Source organism: Epinephelus moara, chromosome 9 (genome assembly GCF_006386435.1).
Source record: "Epinephelus moara isolate mb chromosome 9, YSFRI_EMoa_1.0, whole genome shotgun sequence".
In the NCBI taxonomy this organism is placed as follows: domain Eukaryota; kingdom Metazoa; phylum Chordata; class Actinopteri; order Perciformes; family Serranidae; genus Epinephelus; species Epinephelus moara.
The window spans coordinates 35,976,970-35,997,432 of NC_065514.1; the positions used below are offsets into that span (position 1 = coordinate 35,976,970).

Here is a 20,463-nt window from a genome sequence, read left to right on the forward strand (position 1 = left end):
TCCCTTGGGAGGTGTTTCGGGCATGTCCAACCGGGAGGAGACCTCGGGGCCGCCCCAGGACACGCTGGAGGGATTACATTGCCTGGCTGGCCTGGGAACGCCTCAGGGTTCCCTCGGAAGAGCTGACGGAGGTGGCTGGGGAGAGGACTGTCTGGGCTTCTTTGCTGAGGCTGCTGTCCCCGCGACCCGGACCCAGATAAGCGGAGGAAGACGAGTACGAGACGAGTACGAGTACGAGGAGACGGGTTGAAATAAACCAAAATTTCCCTTTAAACCCAACAAAGATCCATCATTAACATCAAGCTACCATCCAATTTCTCTTATTAACACTGACATTAAAATCATTGCTAAAACACTCACCCACAGAATGGAAAAAGTTATCTCATCCATAATCCACACAGATCAAACCGGTTTCATTAAAGGCAGACAATCATCCAATAACACACGTAGACTCTTTAACGTAATAGACTACTCATCCTAACAACAAGCACGAACTATCATTGCCACATTAGATGCAGAAAAAGCTTTTGACAGGGTTAATTGGTCATTTCTCATTTCTACAATGCAAAAATTTGGCTTTGGGGAATCATTTATTAACTGAATTCAAATTTTATACACAGCACCTTCGGCCACAGTAATCACCAATGGACTAACATCACCACCTTTGACACTGCACAGGGGGACTAGACAAGGATGCCCACTCTCTCCCCTCTTATTTACTATTTTCATTGAACCTCTAGTCGCAGCTTTTCGACAGAACAATAACATTAAAGGAATCCAAACACCAAACGCACACCATAAAATTTGTCTTTATGCCGATGATATTTTACTCTTTTTAGAAAACCCCCACTCATCCCTACAGGAAACAATAAAACTCATAGACTAATTTTCCAGAATCTCTAACTACTCCATAAACTGGCAAAAATCCGCTATCATTCCATTGCACAGAAACAGCTGGGATGTGGCAGCTCAAACTCCACCTTTTCCATTATGCACCAGTCACATTACATATCTCCGTATTAATATCTCCCCCAGGCTGTCAGAGCTGCTCAATCTCAACTACACCCCACTTCTCAAAACAATAACTGACAAACTTCTTTGCTGGATGAACCTCCCACTCTCCATATTAGGCCGAATTGCAACAATAAAAATGTCAGTACTTCCTAAAGTTAATTATCTCCTCTCCAAAGGCACAGGGAGGACTTGCCGCACCAAATTTCTATCATTATTACCTCGCAAATCAGTTGCAATACATACACAAATGGATCCATCCCCGTCAGTCAGACAATACATGGCTGGATATAGAACAGATATTTTGCAAAAACATCACCATCTCAGACTTACCATTTCTTAGTCATTCAATTAAACACCACCAATGTTTCAAAGTAATAACAATATCAGCAACTCTGACAGCCTGGTGGAAATTTCATAAAGTCACAAATTCCACATTAGGCCCATCTAAGTTCACTCCGATCTGGAACAACCTTGACTTTCTCAGCAACAAGAAACCAATTCACCTCCACTCATGGTCAAATAAAGGGATCATCCACTTACAGCACATCATTCAGAATAACAAACTAGTTCCATTCGCTCACCTGGCTCAGGAGTTTGGCATCAGGAGCAATCAATTTCTTGAATACTCACAACTCAAATCATCAATTCAAGCCGCATTCGACATAAAAACTACAAACCTGAATCTTCCACCATCATGTTCAGACTTAATTAATATTCAATCAACAAAAAAACTTCTCTCCAAAATATACAGAATTATCTCATATTCGGACAAAACACTCTCCATACCGACAATAAAATGGGAAAATGATCAGTCAATTGCTCCTGATGCCAACTTCTGGAATCAAATCTGCCAAAACATCTATCTCATGACAAAAAATGCAAATCTACAGTAAATACAATACAAGATACTTCACAGGACACACTACACAGGACCGAAAATGTTTAACATGGGATTCTGTTTTTTTTTTAAAGATTATTTTTATGGGCTTTTTGCCTTTAATGAGAGTGGGGACTGACATGCAGCAAAGGGCTGCGAGTCGGATTCGAACCCGCGGCCGCTGCAGCGAAGCAATGCCTCTGTACATGGGGCGCTAGCACTATCCACTATGCTATCGACACCCCATAACATGGGATTCTCATCTGAACTCTGTACTAACTGCACCCAAAAGAAACCGGACATTTATATCCACGCCATCTGGTACTGCACACCTGTTCAACAATTTTGGTATGAGGTCATAAAGTCACTGTCAAACTTCTTGGGCTGCCACATCCCCTTATCTCCCTCCCACTGCCTACTTGACGACACCTCAACAATGAATCTGACAAGTCCCAAAAAAACTACAACAAAACTATCCTCATGAACTGGAAATCCAAAAACAACATCAGTATAGCACAGTGGAAAAACTTACTCATCGACCACTTCTCCATGGAATATTCCACCCAACACTCAGCAACAGAACCCCTCTCCATCTGGTAGTGTTGTATGGTCTACTGGTACCAACGGTAGACCGCATCACTAAAACACCACAGTACATATGATACCATAATGTTGGAGTACCGTAGTACCACGGTACCTCACGGTACCACTACTGTGGGATAAGTTCAAAGTCCAATCACAAGAGGGTGAGTGTCCATGTGCCGTCCAATAACGGCACGCGGAAGCCACCTGGCACTCAATATGCTGCTGCAGTGGTTTGTTTTTCATTGACATTTAAGGTATTAGCTGAGCTATTGAGTATCTTTAAGCAGTGAAAGTTATTATTTATTTCTTTTTACTTGTAGGCTAGATTTGTTTATATATGCTACAGTGATTTGTTTGATCACTGTAGTGATCATATTAAGTTTGTTATGTTGTGTTGTATTACATTATATAATGGTATACCATAGTGGACATAATGATAGCATTGATATTATAGTATTATTATATCATTTTATATTACATTATAACATTAATATCATACCCTCTGTCTCTCATCCAAACACACACACACACACACACACACACACACACACACACACACACACACACACACACACACCTATATACTTATATATTCAATTCTCAAACCCAAAACTGCTGTATGCTGCTGTCTGTTGTTTTGTTGGTTTTTATTTTTGTTGTTTTTGTTTGTTTGTTTTTTCTTGTTTGTTTGCTTTGTTTTGTCTACTAAGTGCACTTTATTTGTCCTGTATCACTGTTTGTTGTCATGTAATTACACGAATAATAAAAAAACTTCTGCTATTATTATGTTATTATGATACACACCCAAAACACATAAGTAATCACCAGCCAAAAGAAAAACAAATAACACCTGCCACTACAATTCTAGTTTTTAAACTGAATACGCAAATTCTAAAAGATACTCGATCAGACACTTACACTGAAAAGACAGAGTCTACAGTGACAGCTAGAAATCATCTAAGCCAAAAATGCAGAGTTTCCCACTTAAGGCCTTCAAACACAAAAGCCCCATTTCCACCAAGCAGTCTGGTACTGTACAGTTCAGTTCAGTTTGGTACACTTTTTTTTCCATTTCCACTGTGAAAAGTTGTGGATGGTACCAATGGAAGTGTTCCTTACGTCCCCATTTTTTGGTCACCCCTTTGTTGGGGTACCTAGTACACAGATCTGGTACTAAAAGGTGGCGCTAGTAACACTGCAGTCTGTTGACTGGTCAGTAGCGGACGGTCACTCTTGTTTGGGCTGAGCTGTGGCTGGTTTTGAAGTTTATGTAACCACTGTTCATACTGTGGCATATTGGTAAACTATAACTATAAAATGACATTATGTTTTGCTGCCTCTTGCAGTAGCTGCAGTCTGAGAAAAAAATTACTTAATTCACTGGGCTGACAACTTTTAAGGAGGAATGTTTACTTGTAACGTTACTCAGTGCATGAGTTGACGACGTGAATCCATCAACACCCCTTACATTCCAATATGACAACTTTGACCATTCCAATAGTTTTTATTGTCTCTCTTGGATGACATACACTTTTAGTAATGAGTGGATCTTCAAATATATATTAATTTTCTACTGGACTATGTGAACTGCATATATTCTAATCCTCACTTGGAGAAAAAATAAAGCGTTGCAGAGCATTGTTCCTGTGGGCTACAGCAACACTAAACCCCTGGGAAGGGGTCCTGAGAAGGAACACTTGCTATTTTTAAATATCCATGGATAGAGACTCTCACTGCAGCCTGTTCTATTTTGTTCTGAAAATGTTGGCGTGTAACCCCTTTCTGTGGACAAAAAAATGAGGTGCAGACTTTCCTCTTTGTCACTGATGAAAATACAGAAAACACAGCGAGGGCTGGATGGAGCAGTGAGTGACAACAACCCTGCCCAGATTTAAGAGTACTGTTTGAGGTGGATACAAACAAATTTGATACACCAAATAAATTCACACAAACATGCAATTTAGCAAAATTTTACAGTTTGTAAGAAGGTTCTCGAGGATAACCTGCAAAAAACAGGATAAAAAAAAAAAAAAAATCAATAAAATGTTTTTTGGTTTTTTTTGGATCCAGACAGGATTCCTGACAAGAGCTGATACTTTCACACTCTTGTCCAACCACTGTAGCTCAGAATAATATTTACAGACTTTGTGACAAAAACTGGGAAAAAGTTATACATCGTCTTTTAACAGAAAATAATCCATACGCTGTTTAGCATCTCCCATGATTATAGATGCAACATTTCGTTCATAGAGACCTCATCTGGCATGTACTACTTTTCCTCTCTTCTCTGCTGTTGCAACAGAAACTTTTTTCCATCTCATTTCATATTAACCTACCTATAACTAGCAGCTGATGAGCAGGTAGTATACAGCAGGTTTATCAAAGAATTTTCACAGAAAAAAGAAAAGAAAAAAAGATTCCTGCTGCTGCTGGAAGCCAGGTTGATGAGAGCTGGAAAACCAAACCAAGCATCTGACTGAAGAAATAAAAAAAATAAAAAAAAAAAAAAGCTGCAGAGATTGTGATTATTCTCTGTGAGGCTGCTCTGTTTTTTGTTTCAAATAACAGAAAAACAGTCTGGGCCCCGTTTCCCAGTTTCAATGTGCCTTAGCGCTCTATGAATATCTCTATGAACTTTTATTCCTACGAGTGTTTCCCAAACTGTCCCTTAGCGGTTGCTCATAAGGAGGGCTGCTAAGGTAAATCGTAAGTTAGAGCTGTCCTTCACCATGGTGCTGAAAGTGTATTAATTCTGCACGCATCGATTGACCTCATATAAAGGTAAATAAATGACGTTGTAATATGAAAAGTATTTGCTTAATAATTTTACCTCCATCAAATATTATACCATAAATGAGGCTATGCCTTTCACAGAACATCTGCTCATCTATTTGAAGCCTAGTCCACACATACACAGGTATTTTTAAAAGCAGCCCTTTAAAACTAAATTTTCGTCCAGACGAGCGTTTTGGCATACGTGTTTGTCTCCCTTTTTCCATCATTGCAGATCAATGCCAGTTTGTGTCTTACATATAAGTTTTCCAACATTAGTTCTGTCAATGTATAGACTGCAAATCTGTTGTTGTCACACAAGAGACACTTGTAGCAGCAGCATATCCACGTTTCACTGCTCTGTGTGTGTGTGTGTGTGTGTGTGTGTGTGTGTGTGTATAATATAACTAAATACAGGAATGTATGTTGTTCAGCTTTAGACAGAAAAGAAAAGACACACTCCTTTATGTACCTGACACACCACTATCTTATTACAGTCAGCATTCAACTCCACAGAAAGTGACAATGTCCATGTACCATATACCTGCTTTTGTTTTTGTACTTGTCAATTCATACATAGGTATGTTTTCAATGGGACATTTGTGCTGGCACTATCTCTATTAACCTGAATAACTGTTACTTCTTTGAACAGAAATAGCTTTAACCAAGTAACAGCCTTTCATATGAGTATTAACTCTGTGTGTGTGTGTGTGTGTGTGTGTGTGTTATGAGTATTAACTCTGTGTGTGTGTGTGTGTGTGTGTGTGTGTGTGTATGTGTATGTGTGTGTGTGTGTGTGTGTGTGCATAAAAACGCAAAGCCGCCAGAAGCTGTACCTCTGGGCTGAGGGCGAAGTTGCACTTGGTAGCTCTGGAAATGTGCGGGGACTAGTGTTGCACGGTATACCGGTACTAAAATAGTACCGCGGTACTAGAGTATTCCAAACGGTACTATACTGCATTTGGAAAATACCGGTACTTTGAAATTGATTCAATTCATTAATTTAGTTAATTTATTTTACTCATTTATGCACACAAACGCCTTTCTTGTTCCTATTGGAGCACAGATTGCACAAGTGGTGTGTATAACAACACCTGTATCAACATTCGCAGCTGGCGTACGTGAAAAAAGACAAGAGAAAGTCTGCCTCGCAAAGGGAGACAACATGAGACAACACCAACTTGGTGAAACTTTTGAGCAACCAAACCGTGACGTCTGTACCGAGGTACTTACCGAACCATGATTTTTTGGTACCGTTACACCCCTACTATTTATTGTTCTAAAGGTTTGTAGCCAAAAGGACTTTTCCTTAGGAAAATTACCGAAAAGTATCGAAAAGTATCGAAATTCATATTGGTATGGGTAGCGAAACAAAGATTTTGGTATCGTGACAACACTCGGACACAAGTGCAAGCAGATTCAGGATCTCGGACTCGGACACAAGTGCAAGCAGATTCAGGATCTCCTCACGTGGCAGCCGGTATTTGGACAGGATGGCACTGTCTGAGAGAACATCAAGCTGACTGAAGTTTGTCCTTATAAAATGATTAACATGAACCAAATGGCTATGCGGACGGTGACGCCTTTGGTTCAGTTGATTGGGCGCAACGATACGCTGTAATGCAGCCATAATCTCGTCTAAAATGAAGCAACAATGAAGCAAGCAGAGGTGCCGATATAGCTGGTGCCGCCCGCTTGATTAGTTTCCAGCCGGCCTCATTAGACTTCAATTTGATCAATTTGTCAAGTATCTGTCAGATATTCAGTATATAGTGGTAGGGTACAGCCTGTAGCCTCACCCAGGATGCAGAGCAGGTTCTGGTCCAGGCTCTTGTCATCTCACACCTAGACTACTGCAACTCCCTCTTGGCTAGTGTTTCTGCATGTGCCATCTTAACTCTGCAGCTCATCCAGAATGCAGCAGACTGGCTGGTCTTCAATCTACCCAAGTTCTTCCACTACCCCGCTCCTCTGCACCCTGCACAGGCTCCTGGTGACTGCTCAAATCTGATTCAAGACCCTGGTACTTGCCTTTCATGCTGTGAATGGCTCAGACCCATCCTACATCTAGGACATGGTCAGACCATACACCCCAGCTGACACGCTCTACTACAGCAAATCGGCTTGCAACAGCACTCTCTCGTTACAAGGGGGGCCTAGCTCCATCTTCCATCGCAGTCTGAAAACTCATCTGTTACAGTGTGGAGACGGACAACTTGCCCCAAAATAAAGAACAGCAAAAACAAAACAACCTCTGTCTCTATCGCCTACTGTCTCTTGTGATGACCCCTCCTGTGTCTCTACTCTTCCTGACCTGCTTGTGCTTTCTCCTCCCCTTGCAGGTAGTGGACTGGTAGTGCAGATTGTTAGGAAGCTGGCTCAGCAGGGGCCCTTTTTTTAAGCACTGCGTGCACACAAGGCCCAAACTGTATGCTGCTGACACTGGTTAGCTGTGGAGAGCACTGTGCGCAGTTGAATGATGTCAGGCTGTGGCAGGTGAGAGCATTAAGGAAAGTTTGGCTTTCCTTTAGCCGATAATAAGCATGAATATACTGAGTCATTTTCACCTCGACCACGTTAACCAGGCTAATGAAATTAATGTTGTTGGTTGTAGAAATCCAAGATAACGTCAAACAGCATTACATAATTGCAGTACACTGTGTCAGCAGTTTTTAATTATCTCTTCTAATAGTGTGCATATCCCACCAAGTACCATATCAGTTTTCAGATCAGCCGGCTCATGTCTATGCATCAGCATTAATGATGTGCTTTTCACTGACCATTTATTGTTGAATACAGGTGTGTAGATGGCAGGATATGAGGCTGGTCCACGTGCAGACAATTCCAAGTTGATCCTGGATTTATAAAAAGAACTCTGCATACTGGCAGGTTTTATAAATCAGAATATTTTTTGGCATACATATATTTCCTCATTTGTACGTATGCAAACATTTTGTGCAGATTCTCAGCACAGTTTTATAAATGAGGCCCATGGGCCGATGACCTGCGAGCCTACAAAGCTGGGCAGTTCAGTTTGCTTCACTCTTTTGAAGCTCTCCCAGCTCCCACATGCTCCTTTGGTTTGACCAATTTGTTTTGTCTTTTCTTTTAGCATGCAACATCTCCATACACCATTTTTCACTCACCCTGGCACTTGCACACACCACTGATGCTACTGATTGTTCACATCTCATTCATTTGTTTTGTAAATAACATTATACAATAAATTGGTTCATTTTTAACCTCCATCCTTTTGTGTATTCTCCCTTCTTTTGTCTGAACCCTGAGCCGGTTCATGACACTGTAATTGTAGCACTTGAAGTAGATCAGCATAATAGATGAAACTGATCTACCTGAATGATTCTTGCACTTCTTGGATCTGTACCCACATAACTGCATGATTAAATACTCCTAAAGTAAGCCACTTGGGATAAAAGCAAAATGTAATGTAAATATAAATAAATGTAATGTAATGTGATGCTAAGTTCTACTGATGAATGATAAAGCGTCTTTACCGAGCACTGTCTGAAGGTTTGCATGGAGTGTTGCCATTGTTTGCAAAGTCCTCATCACTGTCTGTTGACTCGCCTTTCAGCCTGCTGATCCATTCTCGCAATGGTCTGTACAGAGGGAGCAGGAAGTAATCCCATTCAATCCCATTTTTCAAGTCCAAACATACAAAAATTTAACAACACTGAGACTATCTATCTTCTTAACTCATTCTCAGAAGGAAATACAATTATATTCTTTCAAGATAAATGGAAAATTCAGTGATGAAAAGAATAAATTGCTACATGCCACACACACACACCTTATGAATGGAATGGCCATGAAAAACCTGTTGGGGGCAAGTCCAAGTTTAGACTTTGGGGTCATATCATTCCTGTGACATGGCAGCTTCTCAATAGGAAACCATTCAATGTTCTACAAGAAAAGAAAAACAGGATTTGAAACAAAACTGTCAGCAGGAAATCAATGTGATGACAGCATGTGTAAAAACAGGACTTCCTACCCTGATCTCTTTTCTTGTTTTGGGATTGAACTTGGTATCCTTTGACACTCCTGGTATGATGTAGAGCCGCACCAGCTGGTCAGTGATTTTCTGCTCTATGTACATGTCTTTGCAGATGCGATTCTTGATGTCAAAGCCTGTTTCCTCCAACACCTGGAAAACGGACAGTATTTTTGAGCTATGAACTGTAAGCATTAATTATACATGTTGTTTAATCCTTTCTGATGATCAGTTGAACAGCAAACAATATGACACTCACTTCCCGAACTGCACAGTCATGAGGAGCTTCATCCTCATTAACTTTCCCCTTCGGAAAGCCCCAGCCTGATTTCGCCAGGTAGCCCTGAACGAGCAGCGCCTGAGGAGAGAAGATGCACCAGCTAGCTGCAGCACATCAGGTAGTGTTACTGGACAGCACTAGATGTACACTGAAGGCTGTGTCATGGCTCCATATCAAGAATATAACTAGTTTGAAGGTAATACATAGTTAATGATTTTACTGTTCAATCTCATTTAAAAGGATGTGGTTGGTGATATTCTATATTTCTCAATCACTCCATAATCTGTACTGATGGTCCAATATAGTTTCTCTCAGACTTCCATTTTTTTTTTCCAGGCATATGAATCTCTATAACCATTTTTCCGTCCCTCATTTTTTAAATTTAATTGTATTGATCATTTCTTTTAAATCCTTTATCTCTATATGTCCAAAATGTCTAATTTATTGAGAGTGTAACATAGTACCATCTTTTCCTCAAACAGCAACCCATCCATCCATTTTCATCCATTTATACGAGGCCGTGTCACAGGGGCAGCAGACTGAGCAAAGTACTCCAGACATCCCTCTCCCCAGCAATGCTTAAACGTGCCCGGAAAACCTCAAACAAGAGGCGTCCAGGATGCAATCCTGATCAGCTGCCGGACCACCTCAACTGGCCCCTTTCGACACGAAGGAGCAGCGGCTCTACTGCAAGCTCCCTCCGGATCAGTGTTAATTTCGTCAATGACCTTTTTTCCATTACAAAACGAGACGATGATGAGCTAAAAATAAATCTTGATAATAAAAACTAAGACGAAATCTATGTTTTATTTTTGTTGACGAGATGAGACATGATGAAAATGTTAATGGTGGACTATCGGACATTGAAAGCCAAGAATAGCCATGCTTGCAATTACCTTCAAATGCTCAGGCTGGTAAACTCCAGTAAACAGTCTACACCAGGATATTTTGCTAACCAGCAGAAACACTTGCACCAGAGCAGCATCAGTCGTGGTGTGAGTTATGAGCTCTAATTCAGCAGTAAATAATCAGCTGTGTGTGTCTGACTGTGGATGGTGGAGCTGCTGAATAGATTTTTGGAGTTTGTTAGTTGCAGCAGTGGCTGTTAGCAGTCAGCTCCGCTCATTAGCCGCTGAACAGCAGCGAAGCAAGCAGCCACCAGCTGCCGGACTTCACATCTGATCTCTGGAGGACTCCACTCAGATGCAGACTGAAGAAGGTTTATGGGTTGATGCTTTTTGACAGGCAGGTAGGAGGCTCAGTTATCTATGAGTGTAGCTGTGCTTTAGGGAAAGAGTCTGAACCCAGATCAGTTTTCTCTGACAGAGATGAAAGTTTGGTTTTAATCGCCAACAACAGGACACAAGTTTAAACCTCCAGACTAACATGTTGCAGACTAAGAAAAAATTCAGGCTTTAATGAAGTTATTTTTCTGCTTGTTAACAGTGAGATGGATAAGTCAGAGTTTACAATAAACCTGGGTACAAAGCTAGTTATTTTGTGGTGTCCAAGTTTTTGAGAGCATAAATAGAGAGATGTTGAGCTTTCAAATAATGATCAGTAAGTGTGTGCTCATAAATCACCCCTTAAACCTGTCAAAAACTGCTGGAGAAATGATATCTTGTAAGTGTGTAGAAATTATTTGGATTTTTTTTTTTTTTTTTTTACAACCTGTCACCTCAATTCTAATTTCTGTTACATGAATTAACCTCACTGGATTAGTTTAAAGAAAAAAAAATATATAGAAACATAATGACAAAAAGTTGACTAAAACTGTTTTGAATTTTTTCAACTGAGCTGAAGTCCCTCGGATGCAGAGCTTTAATATAGGGGCCTTAATGTTCAGCTTAGACTACAGCATTGACATTTCTTTCTTTGTATCATCGCTACTTGAATGCTGCACAATCAGCTACAACAGCACAATATTTAAAAAAACAAACAAAAAAAACACTGTTGGTTTGTTTCTTTTATGAGGTTTGTTCACAACAAGAGAAATGTAAAATAACACCAGCCTTATCCTTAGACCTGGCAAACTGGTCTGAAAATAATACAAACTCAAAAATTACACATAGTATAAAACTGAGGGAATTACTAATAAAGACTTCAGCTCAGTTGAACAAAAACTCACTTGCTCCTGTAAAAACTTGGTATGTGTTATTCACCCACTCTGCTCCCTGGTTTTCACCTCATCTACGACAACTCAAAGCCAAAGGACGTCAACTAGAGTGGCTTTATATGAAAACCGAACTCTCTGTTCACAAGCAAATGTACCACACCTACATCATTCACTGTAAAGACACCCTCTCCTCAGTCAAATCCCAATATTATGCAGGACTAATCAGTGCTGGTGATGGGAACACTAGGGCCCTGTTCTCAGTGCTGAATAACACGCTGCGCCCTCCGGACTCTTGTCCTCTGATTTCTTCTCTATAGATCACTGCAATTCACTAATGACATTTTCAATGCAAAAATAATCAAGATCCACCAGCAACTGACCCCTCACACCTCCTGCAATCAATCTCCTCCGGTTTTCCATGTCCCCCTCTCTCAATCGTTCTCAAGCTTCCAACTGCCCTCTGCTGCTGTCATTTTGGACCTCATTCTGAAATTTAAAAAAATCTACTTGCCAGCTTGACCCCCTGCCAACTTCCTTAGTCACTGCCTGCCTCCCCTCTCTGTTGCCCCTGATAACTGCCATCATTCACTCCTCCCTCACCTCTGGCTCTGTTCCATCAGCTCTTAAATCTGCTTCTGTAACACCGATACTCAAGAAACCTCGTTCAGATCCCAATAACTTCAATAACCTTCGTCTGATCTCTAACTTACCATTTCTCTCTAAAATCCTGGAAAAAGCAGTGGCATCACAAGTTCATGCTCATCTCCATAACAATAACCTTTATGAACAGTTCCAGTCTGGTTTCCACCCACGTCACAGCACAGTGACAGCTCTCCTAAAAATCAACATCCTCCTGATGGCAGCTGACTCCGGACTATTAACCATCCTCATCCTCCTTGACCTGAGTGCAGCCTTCGACACCATCTCCCACACCATCCTCCTCGACAGGCTAGCATCAATTAGTATATCTGACACACCTCTGGACTGGTTCAAATCCTATCTCTCTGGCTGCACTCAGTTCATTCAGTTGAAAACCTTCACATCCCGACCATCTCCCCTCTCCTGAAGTGTTCCCCAAGGCTCTGTCCTCGGTCCCATCCTGTTTATCATCTATCTCCTCCCTTTTGGTCATATATTCCGTAAATACAATATCCATTTCCACTGTTACGCGGATGACACTCAGCTCTACCTTTCCACCAAACCCATCTCCACCTTCCCGCCCTCCTCCCTCTGTGACTGTTTACAGGAAATCAAATCCTGGTTTTCTTTAAATCTCCTAAAACTCAACATTGACAAAACCAAGGTTCTCCTCTTTGGCTCTAAATCCACCCTCACTAACACTCCCAGTTTCACCATCCCCATTGACAACTCCTCTGTTTTCCCCTCCCCTCAGGTTAAGAGTCTGGGTGTCGTCCTTGACAGCACTATGTCATTCCAAACCCACATCGATAACATTACCCAGTCAGCCTATTTTCCATCTTTGCAATACTAATCGTCTCCGTCTGTCCCTCACACCCAACAGCGCTGCCATCCTGGTCCACACTCTGGTTACATCCCGCCTGGATTACTGCAACTCCCTTCTCTTTGGTCTGCCCCACAAGGCCATCCATAAGCACCAATTGGTCCAGAACTCTGCCGCCCGTATCATCACCAGAATCACATCACATCAAATCACACCTATCCTACAACAACTTCACTGGCTTCCGGTCAAATACCGCATGGACTTTAAAATTCTGCTCCACACTTTCAAGGCCATCCATAACCTCGCTCCCCTATACCTCTCTGACCTCCTCCACATCAACGCTCCCTCCCGGACACTCAGGTCGGCCTCTTCCATCAGCCTCATTGTGTCCTCTGCCCGTTTGTCCACCATGGGGTCCAGAGCCTTCAGCCGCTCTGCCCCCCGCCTCTGGAACTCCCTCCCTTCTGACATCAGGAACATAGACTCATTATCCATTTTCAAATCCCGTCTGAAAACCCACCTTTTTAAACAGGCCTCTCATTAACACAGTATCTCAAGAACACCTTGAAAGGCCGAGGTCAGTGTGACCTCAGAAAACATGTTTTTGGCCTTAACTCTAGAATTCAAATGCTAATTATGACAAAATTTCACACAAATGTCTTATAGGATAAAATAATGAAGGGATGAAATTTTAAATCATAATGTTCTGCATAAAACACCTTTCTGGCCATTACTCAACGTCATATCTCAGTAACAGAAGGGGAGACATTTGGTCAGATACTGAATTGGTGATGCTAATCTTTGGTGTTCATCTTAAAACTGTGCTGATTGTATAGATCTTCTGTGCTGCTGGAGGGACGATGTGAGTGAAGCATCTGTGTTTTCACAGGCATGTATGTAAACTGTAAGAGAAACTTGACTGGTGTACGGAGGAAGACAACTGCAGGGCAGGAATTCCTGTTTTAGAGATGAAATTTTGGCAATTAACTTGGTGAGTAAAATGTTGATAACTGTTAAAAATGATGAACAAAAATGTGAAATAAAAGTCAAGCTGTAATAAACGCAAAATATGCTTTAAATTACTTTATATAGCCAGTTAAGCCATGCTCAGGAAAGACGCATAGTCAATTACTCTGCTTCAGACGGTATTAAAAATAACTTCCCAACTAGAAAACTTCTAAAGGAAAACTTTGAGGGACAAGAAATGAATGGGGGGAAATCACAGAGAGGACCTATGACTCTGAGAGGGCGTGTAATCGAACAATTACAGCCCAACAAAAAACAAATGAAGCCGGCAGACAAAGATAGCAGCTATCTGCTAGTTAGCAGTGAAGCTGGTGAATCTGGAGACAAGCTGCTCCAAGAAATGTTGAATATTTCTAAAAATATCCACGACTTTAAGAACGACTTACAATCAACGATCTCCGATCTTAAGGGGGATTTAAAGAAAGACTTCAAGGATGAATTAGCAATGCTGAGACACGAGCTAGACCAGAAGCTAACTCAAGTCAGGACCACGTTCCAAGCTCATGGCCCGGCTATCACAGAGGCAGAGGAGCGCATCTCAGATATAGAAACAAGCAATACTGTAACGAAAGAGGCTTGGCTGCGTCTGCTGGTGTACGGCGTACCAGAGGGTGCTGGGTACTCGTTGATAAAGTTTGTAGAAAACCTGCTGACCACGGAGCTCGCTCTACCAGATGGTATGTCCCTGCAGATTCAGTGGACTCATACAGCTCTGGCACAGAAGCCAGGACCCAACGCTACACCTCGATCTATCGTGATAAACTTCCTGCAGTTTATAGACTTTAAAGAAACTGTGCTGAAGTTGGCTTGGAAGAAGAAAATCTACTTAAACAACATATAGATTTTCTTCGACCATGATAATGCTTATGAGGTGATGGAGAAACGATAGACAGAGCACTGGTCCACGGACCTACGAGAACGCGCATCAGGCTGCACAGGAGCTAAGGGCACAGGGAATACAGGTGGCTGCTGTTAGAGAGGACCTGGGCTCCAACCTACAGGAGAGTATACTGAAGGCATTCCCATGGCAACAAGCGACCAAAGGAGGAAAACAAATGGAGACACGAGTGAAAGAAAGGCTCCGGGAGTTAAGGAGATCACCCGAAGTTAAGAGACTAGAAAGTGCGCAGGTCAAGTGAGCGGTCTGGAAAACAAGGGAGGTAATCTTCATTCATTTTCTCTCCTCTCTCTCTTTATTCAAAATGTTATTATCAAGTTGGAACTACAGATGCAGCCACTTCAAATTTCCGTTTGGCCCGTGGTAGAGCCCTGACCGATCCGTGACAGGTCCCTGTCGCCACCTGGCCAGTCTCTGTCTAAACAGATTCATGACTGACAGACAGAAAAGAGGAAAAGAGAGGGATTTGGATCGTGTAGCCTAATTATGAACCGGAGAAAATGGATGAATGTCAAACAAGCTCTGGCGATGCTTCAGGACATAAGTGACGGAGAATCAGATGGGGGAGAGGTGACTGAGGGAGAGACGGATGGGGAGACAACGGTGGAAATGAAAGAAGAAGAACTGAATGAGGGACAGACCGATGATCTGCCCTTTTCACCTCGCAAGGAGGAGTGATTTGAAGATGAGGAGCCGGAGCCGGCACACAGAAAAAGGCCCAGGCCTCCAGTGGCAGAGGCTCCCCCCGCTTCACCCTCACAATCACAGCAGCCCTCTGATGTTGTGACAGGCAAGCCCTCACTCTCACAAAACACGTTTACTAATTATATGTGTGTATATCTATATATCTATATCTATATAATGTCGTTCAGTAGTTTCTAGCACGATTACTGCACTTGCGAATCAAATTTTATTTATTTTTTATAGTGTCGGATCAACCAGATCTGTGTGAGGGCCATGCAACTGGAAAAGATGGGACTGTGTGGAAGCGTACTCAGCCGGGATTACGCACTGGGAGAGCGCAGTCACAGAACATCTTGACAGAGGTAGCTGGCCCAAATGCACACGCACGCTGTAATACTGACGACCATTTGAGCGCGTTCATGTGTCTGATAGATCGTAATTATTTTGTAATTATTTTCAGGCACTAAGTTATTTTTAGAACGTTTCTCATTATTCTGAGAGACTAACTCAATATTTTCAGATAGGGGAGACCTGGGCCAACTGTAACAAAATTTTAGGTTTTCCTTAATAACTAATGTGTTTATAACACTGATGCTGCAGCAGATAAAGGTGGTCATTTTATTAACTTAAATACTGCTGGGTGGCTTACTGTAACCTGTAATAATATAACCTAGCAACAAATTTATATTATTGTACAAAAGTACTGTAACTAATAGGCCAAACTAAATCTTTAAGATAAAAGTAGTGCAATAAAAGTGTAATATTCGCATCTGAGACAGTGGAGTAGATTGATAATGTAGCATAAAATGGAAATACCACTAGGTAAAGTACAAGCACCTCTAAATCTTTGTTAGTTTTTGTGTTTCTGTAAGGGAAGCGCCATCTCATGACACCTTGTAATTGAATAAATGGGCATGTTACAGTGGAATCTAGGCACACCACCAGAAAGGTGTGGGGGGGGGGTGGTATTTGGCTGGAAGTTGGCTGGACATTGGCAGGCTTTCCAGGCATTTCCAGGCCTTCCGGAAGCCTTCCAGAAGCCTTCCGGAAGGCCTGGAAATTTGAAATGGCTGCATTTGTACGACAAATCACCGACTGAACAGAACAGCAGAGTTGGACTTATTAGCGGACATGGAGTGCACCTGCAGGCCAACCAGTACACCAGTATGGAGGGCCCCAACGTTTCAGGAGGGGTTTTCCCCTCCACCCACCAACAGGTACCTCTGAGGGACAAGAGTCTCCCTGCTACAGGAAGTCTACACCTTTATTATTTTTGTTATGAATAGTGTGAATGTTTGTTTTCGTTTTGATGTTCAAAATAGGGGAGATCTGTTTTTTTGTTTTTTTTTATGGTTATGGCCTCAAACAATTCAGGATCAAAAGGTGTGTATGCAGGGACCATATGTTTAATGTAATATCTCTAATGTGAATAGGCTTCGAAGCCCAGTTAAACAGAACAAAATCCTTATTAAACTAAAAAACAGAGAACATAGATATTGCATTTTTGCAGGAAACTCCCTTGGAGGAAAGTGAACATGAAAAACTCAAAAGACAAGGGTTTAAATTTTCATTTAAATTTCATTTCATTTACATTTTTTTCACCTCCACCGAAACATACTAGAGGGGTAGCTATACTAATTTCAGGAAGGGTGACATATAAACACATATCTACTATAAAGGACAAGGAAGGAAGATTCATATTGATACGTGGGAAAGTTGATGGGAATCTGTTTACCTTATATAATGTATATATCCCTCCCGGTTCAGAACCAGACTTCTTTATCCAAGTAATTGATAGAATTGCAACCGAAGAACAGGGGACTCTAGTGTGTGGAGGTGACTTTAATATTACTCTTAACCCAAATATTGACTCATCTGGGACAAGAATTTCTCGCCCCCAAAAAGTAACAAAGAAAATTAACTCATTATTATCAGAAATAGGATTGACTGACATCTGGAGACACCTAAATCCATGCGTCAAAGACTATACTTTCTATTCATCTCCACACCTATCATATTCCAGAATTGACTATTTTTTTATTATTTGGAACAGACAGTAGTAAAACAAAACTGCCACATTGGAACAATGGATCTTTCGGACCATTGCCCACTATATTTTTCCTTAGGGATGACCTATAGAAATTAAATCCTAACATAGTGAATAAAAATAGGACAGAACAGTTTGCAAGTTTGCACATTCAAGACTACTTAGAATATAACGATAATGGAGAGGTGTCTCCGCCTGTGCTCTGGGATACCTGCAAAGCAGCAATGAGAGGGGTGGTGATTGCAGCGACATCCTTTCTCAAGAGACAAAGAGAATAAAAACTCAAGACCATCCAGGCCAAACTCAAAAAACTTGAATCTGAACATGAGGAATCAATAGACTCAAAGGTTAAGATAGAAATAAAACAAACCAGGTTGAAGAGTTATATACACAAGAAATTCAAAAGAAACTGTTATACACTATACACTATACAAAAATACTATGAAGGGGGCAGCAAATATTCAAAGTTATTAGCGTATAAACTAAGAAGGCAACAGGCAGACAACACAATATACAAGACAAGAGACAATAAAACTAAAAACACCCACCACCAAATTAAGGAAATTAAAGATTGTTTTAAAGAATACTATGAAAAATTATACTCACAGCCTCAAGTCAATACTGACCAGAACATGGAAACACTACTCAAATCTTTAAATCTACCAAAACTCACAGAAGCAGAAAATAAAGCACTAGCCTCGGCTCTAGCACAGACGGATTCAGCTCGGAATGATTCAAGAGTCTGAAGGAAGTATTGACAGCTATCCTATTAAAAACATTCAACTGGGTTCTGACTAAAGGGGAAACCCCAGCTTCTTGGAAAGAAGCAATTATATCAGTTATACCTAAGGAAGGTAAGGATAAGTTAGACTGAGCAAACTACAGGCCAATTAGTGTGCTTAATATGGACTATAAACTGATTACGTCAATTATTGCAAAAAGACTTGAGAAAATTTTACCCAAAATAATCAATATGGATCAAACAGGATTTGTTCCGTTGCGTCAAACACACGATAACATCAGAACATCTCTACAAATGATCAGATATATAAATCAAAAGAAAATAGAGGCGATGTTGGTTAGTTTAGATGCCGAAAAGGCATTTGACTCAGTGAGATGGAAGCTCCTATTCAGCACTATGGAGAAAAAGACTTGAAAACTAAAAGCCCTATATAATAAACCATCAGCTAGACTAAAAATCAGCGGGGAGCTCACAGACTCCCTTCTGCTGGAGAGATCCACAACACAGGGCTGCTCCCTAAGTCCACTTTTATTTGCAATTTTTATTGAGCCATTGGCACAATGGATTAGACAGAACAGAGAGATCAAAGGTATAAAAATGCCGGCAGGTGAACAGAAGCTAGCCCTGTTTGCAGATGATGTGCTCGTCAGCCTTTCAAGCCCAACAGAGTCCCTACCGGCATTAATGTCTGTACTAGACGAATATGGGTCATTCTCAGGATATAAATTAAATAAGAGAAAAACTCAGGTCCTTAGTGTCCACTATGATCCCCACTCAATATCTTCGCTCTAGATACCTTCTGAATTGGGATAAAAATTCTGTAAAATATCTGGGAATCCTTCTGCCTTTAGACATATCTACATTGGCAGAAATTAACTACGGCCCTCTCAAAAAAGGAATTACTGCAGATATAAATAGAGGGAATTTAATCCCTTATCTAAATATTAGTTCTCGTATAGATTCCAAAAATGAACATGATATCTAGACTTTTATATTTATTCCACTCGGCACCAACTGGAAAACCAGAACAATATTTCCTGGAATGGGATAAAATCCTCTCTAGATTTATATGGGCGGGGAAAAAGCCAAGAATAAAATACAAAACTCTACAATTACCAAAGGAAAAAGGTGGAAGCGATAGAACTGTCAATGGGTAAGGGACTACCAGTTAATACCGTGAATGGTGACCCCTTATTAATTATTTACCTCTCAGACCCTAACAATCCTTGGATAATTGGTTCCCTCTTTTTCCCTTGAGGAAAAAGACCAAAATGTTTAAATGGTTCGCCTATGATCCAGAATTTATGCCCAATTATTATGACACAAGGTTTAAAAATTGGACTGGGACTGGGCTCACGGCATACTGCACACTCCTAGATCAGGATACATTTTTGAGCTTCCAGGACATCGAGGATAAATTTAGTTTACAAAATCAAGATCACTTGAGATATTTACAAAGAGACTTTGTGAACAAAAAATTCCCAACTGATGTTACCTCAGGGAGGGAAGAAATTCTTAACATCTTTCAAAATGCTACCTGTGTGGGGCGGCTGTGGCTCAGAGGTAGAGCGGGTCGTCCACCAATCGAAAGATCAATGGTTCGATCCCGGGCTTCTCCAGGCTGCATGTCGAAGTATCCTTGAGCAAGATACTGAACCCCAAATTGCTCCCGATGGCTGTTCCATCGGTGTGTGAGTGTGTTAAAAACTGAGTAGCAGGTGGCACCTTGTACGGTAGCCTCGGCCACCAGTGTATGAATGTGTGTGTGAATGGGTGAATGTGACTCGTAGTGTAAAAAGTGCTTTGAGTGGTCACTAGATGACTAGAAAGGTGCTATACAAATGCAGGTCCATTTACCATTTACCTTCCAAAAAATAATATCTAAACTATATTTAGCTCTCCAAAATCTAGAAAGTGACCATACTTTGGACAGTAAGGCAAGATGGGA

General features: G+C 41.1%; 1 protein-coding gene across 3 annotated transcripts in view; it reads right to left on the reverse strand.

Moving 5' to 3' along the window:
* Positions 1-20,463, reverse strand: part of dcp2 (decapping mRNA 2) — a 60,964-nt gene that overhangs the window by 22,876 nt on the left and 17,625 nt on the right. For 2 of the 3 annotated variants that reach the window (XM_050052711.1, XM_050052710.1), the window contains exons 4-7: positions 9,520-9,618; positions 9,261-9,413; positions 9,060-9,172; positions 8,764-8,868 (exon numbers count right to left, since the gene is read on the reverse strand). In XM_050052711.1, coding sequence (XP_049908668.1) covers positions 8,764-8,868; positions 9,060-9,172; positions 9,261-9,413; positions 9,520-9,618 — 470 coding nt within the window. The remainder of the gene's footprint in view (positions 1-8,763; positions 8,869-9,059; positions 9,173-9,260; positions 9,414-9,519; positions 9,619-20,463) is intronic. The other variant, XM_050052712.1, reaches the window with a different exon arrangement.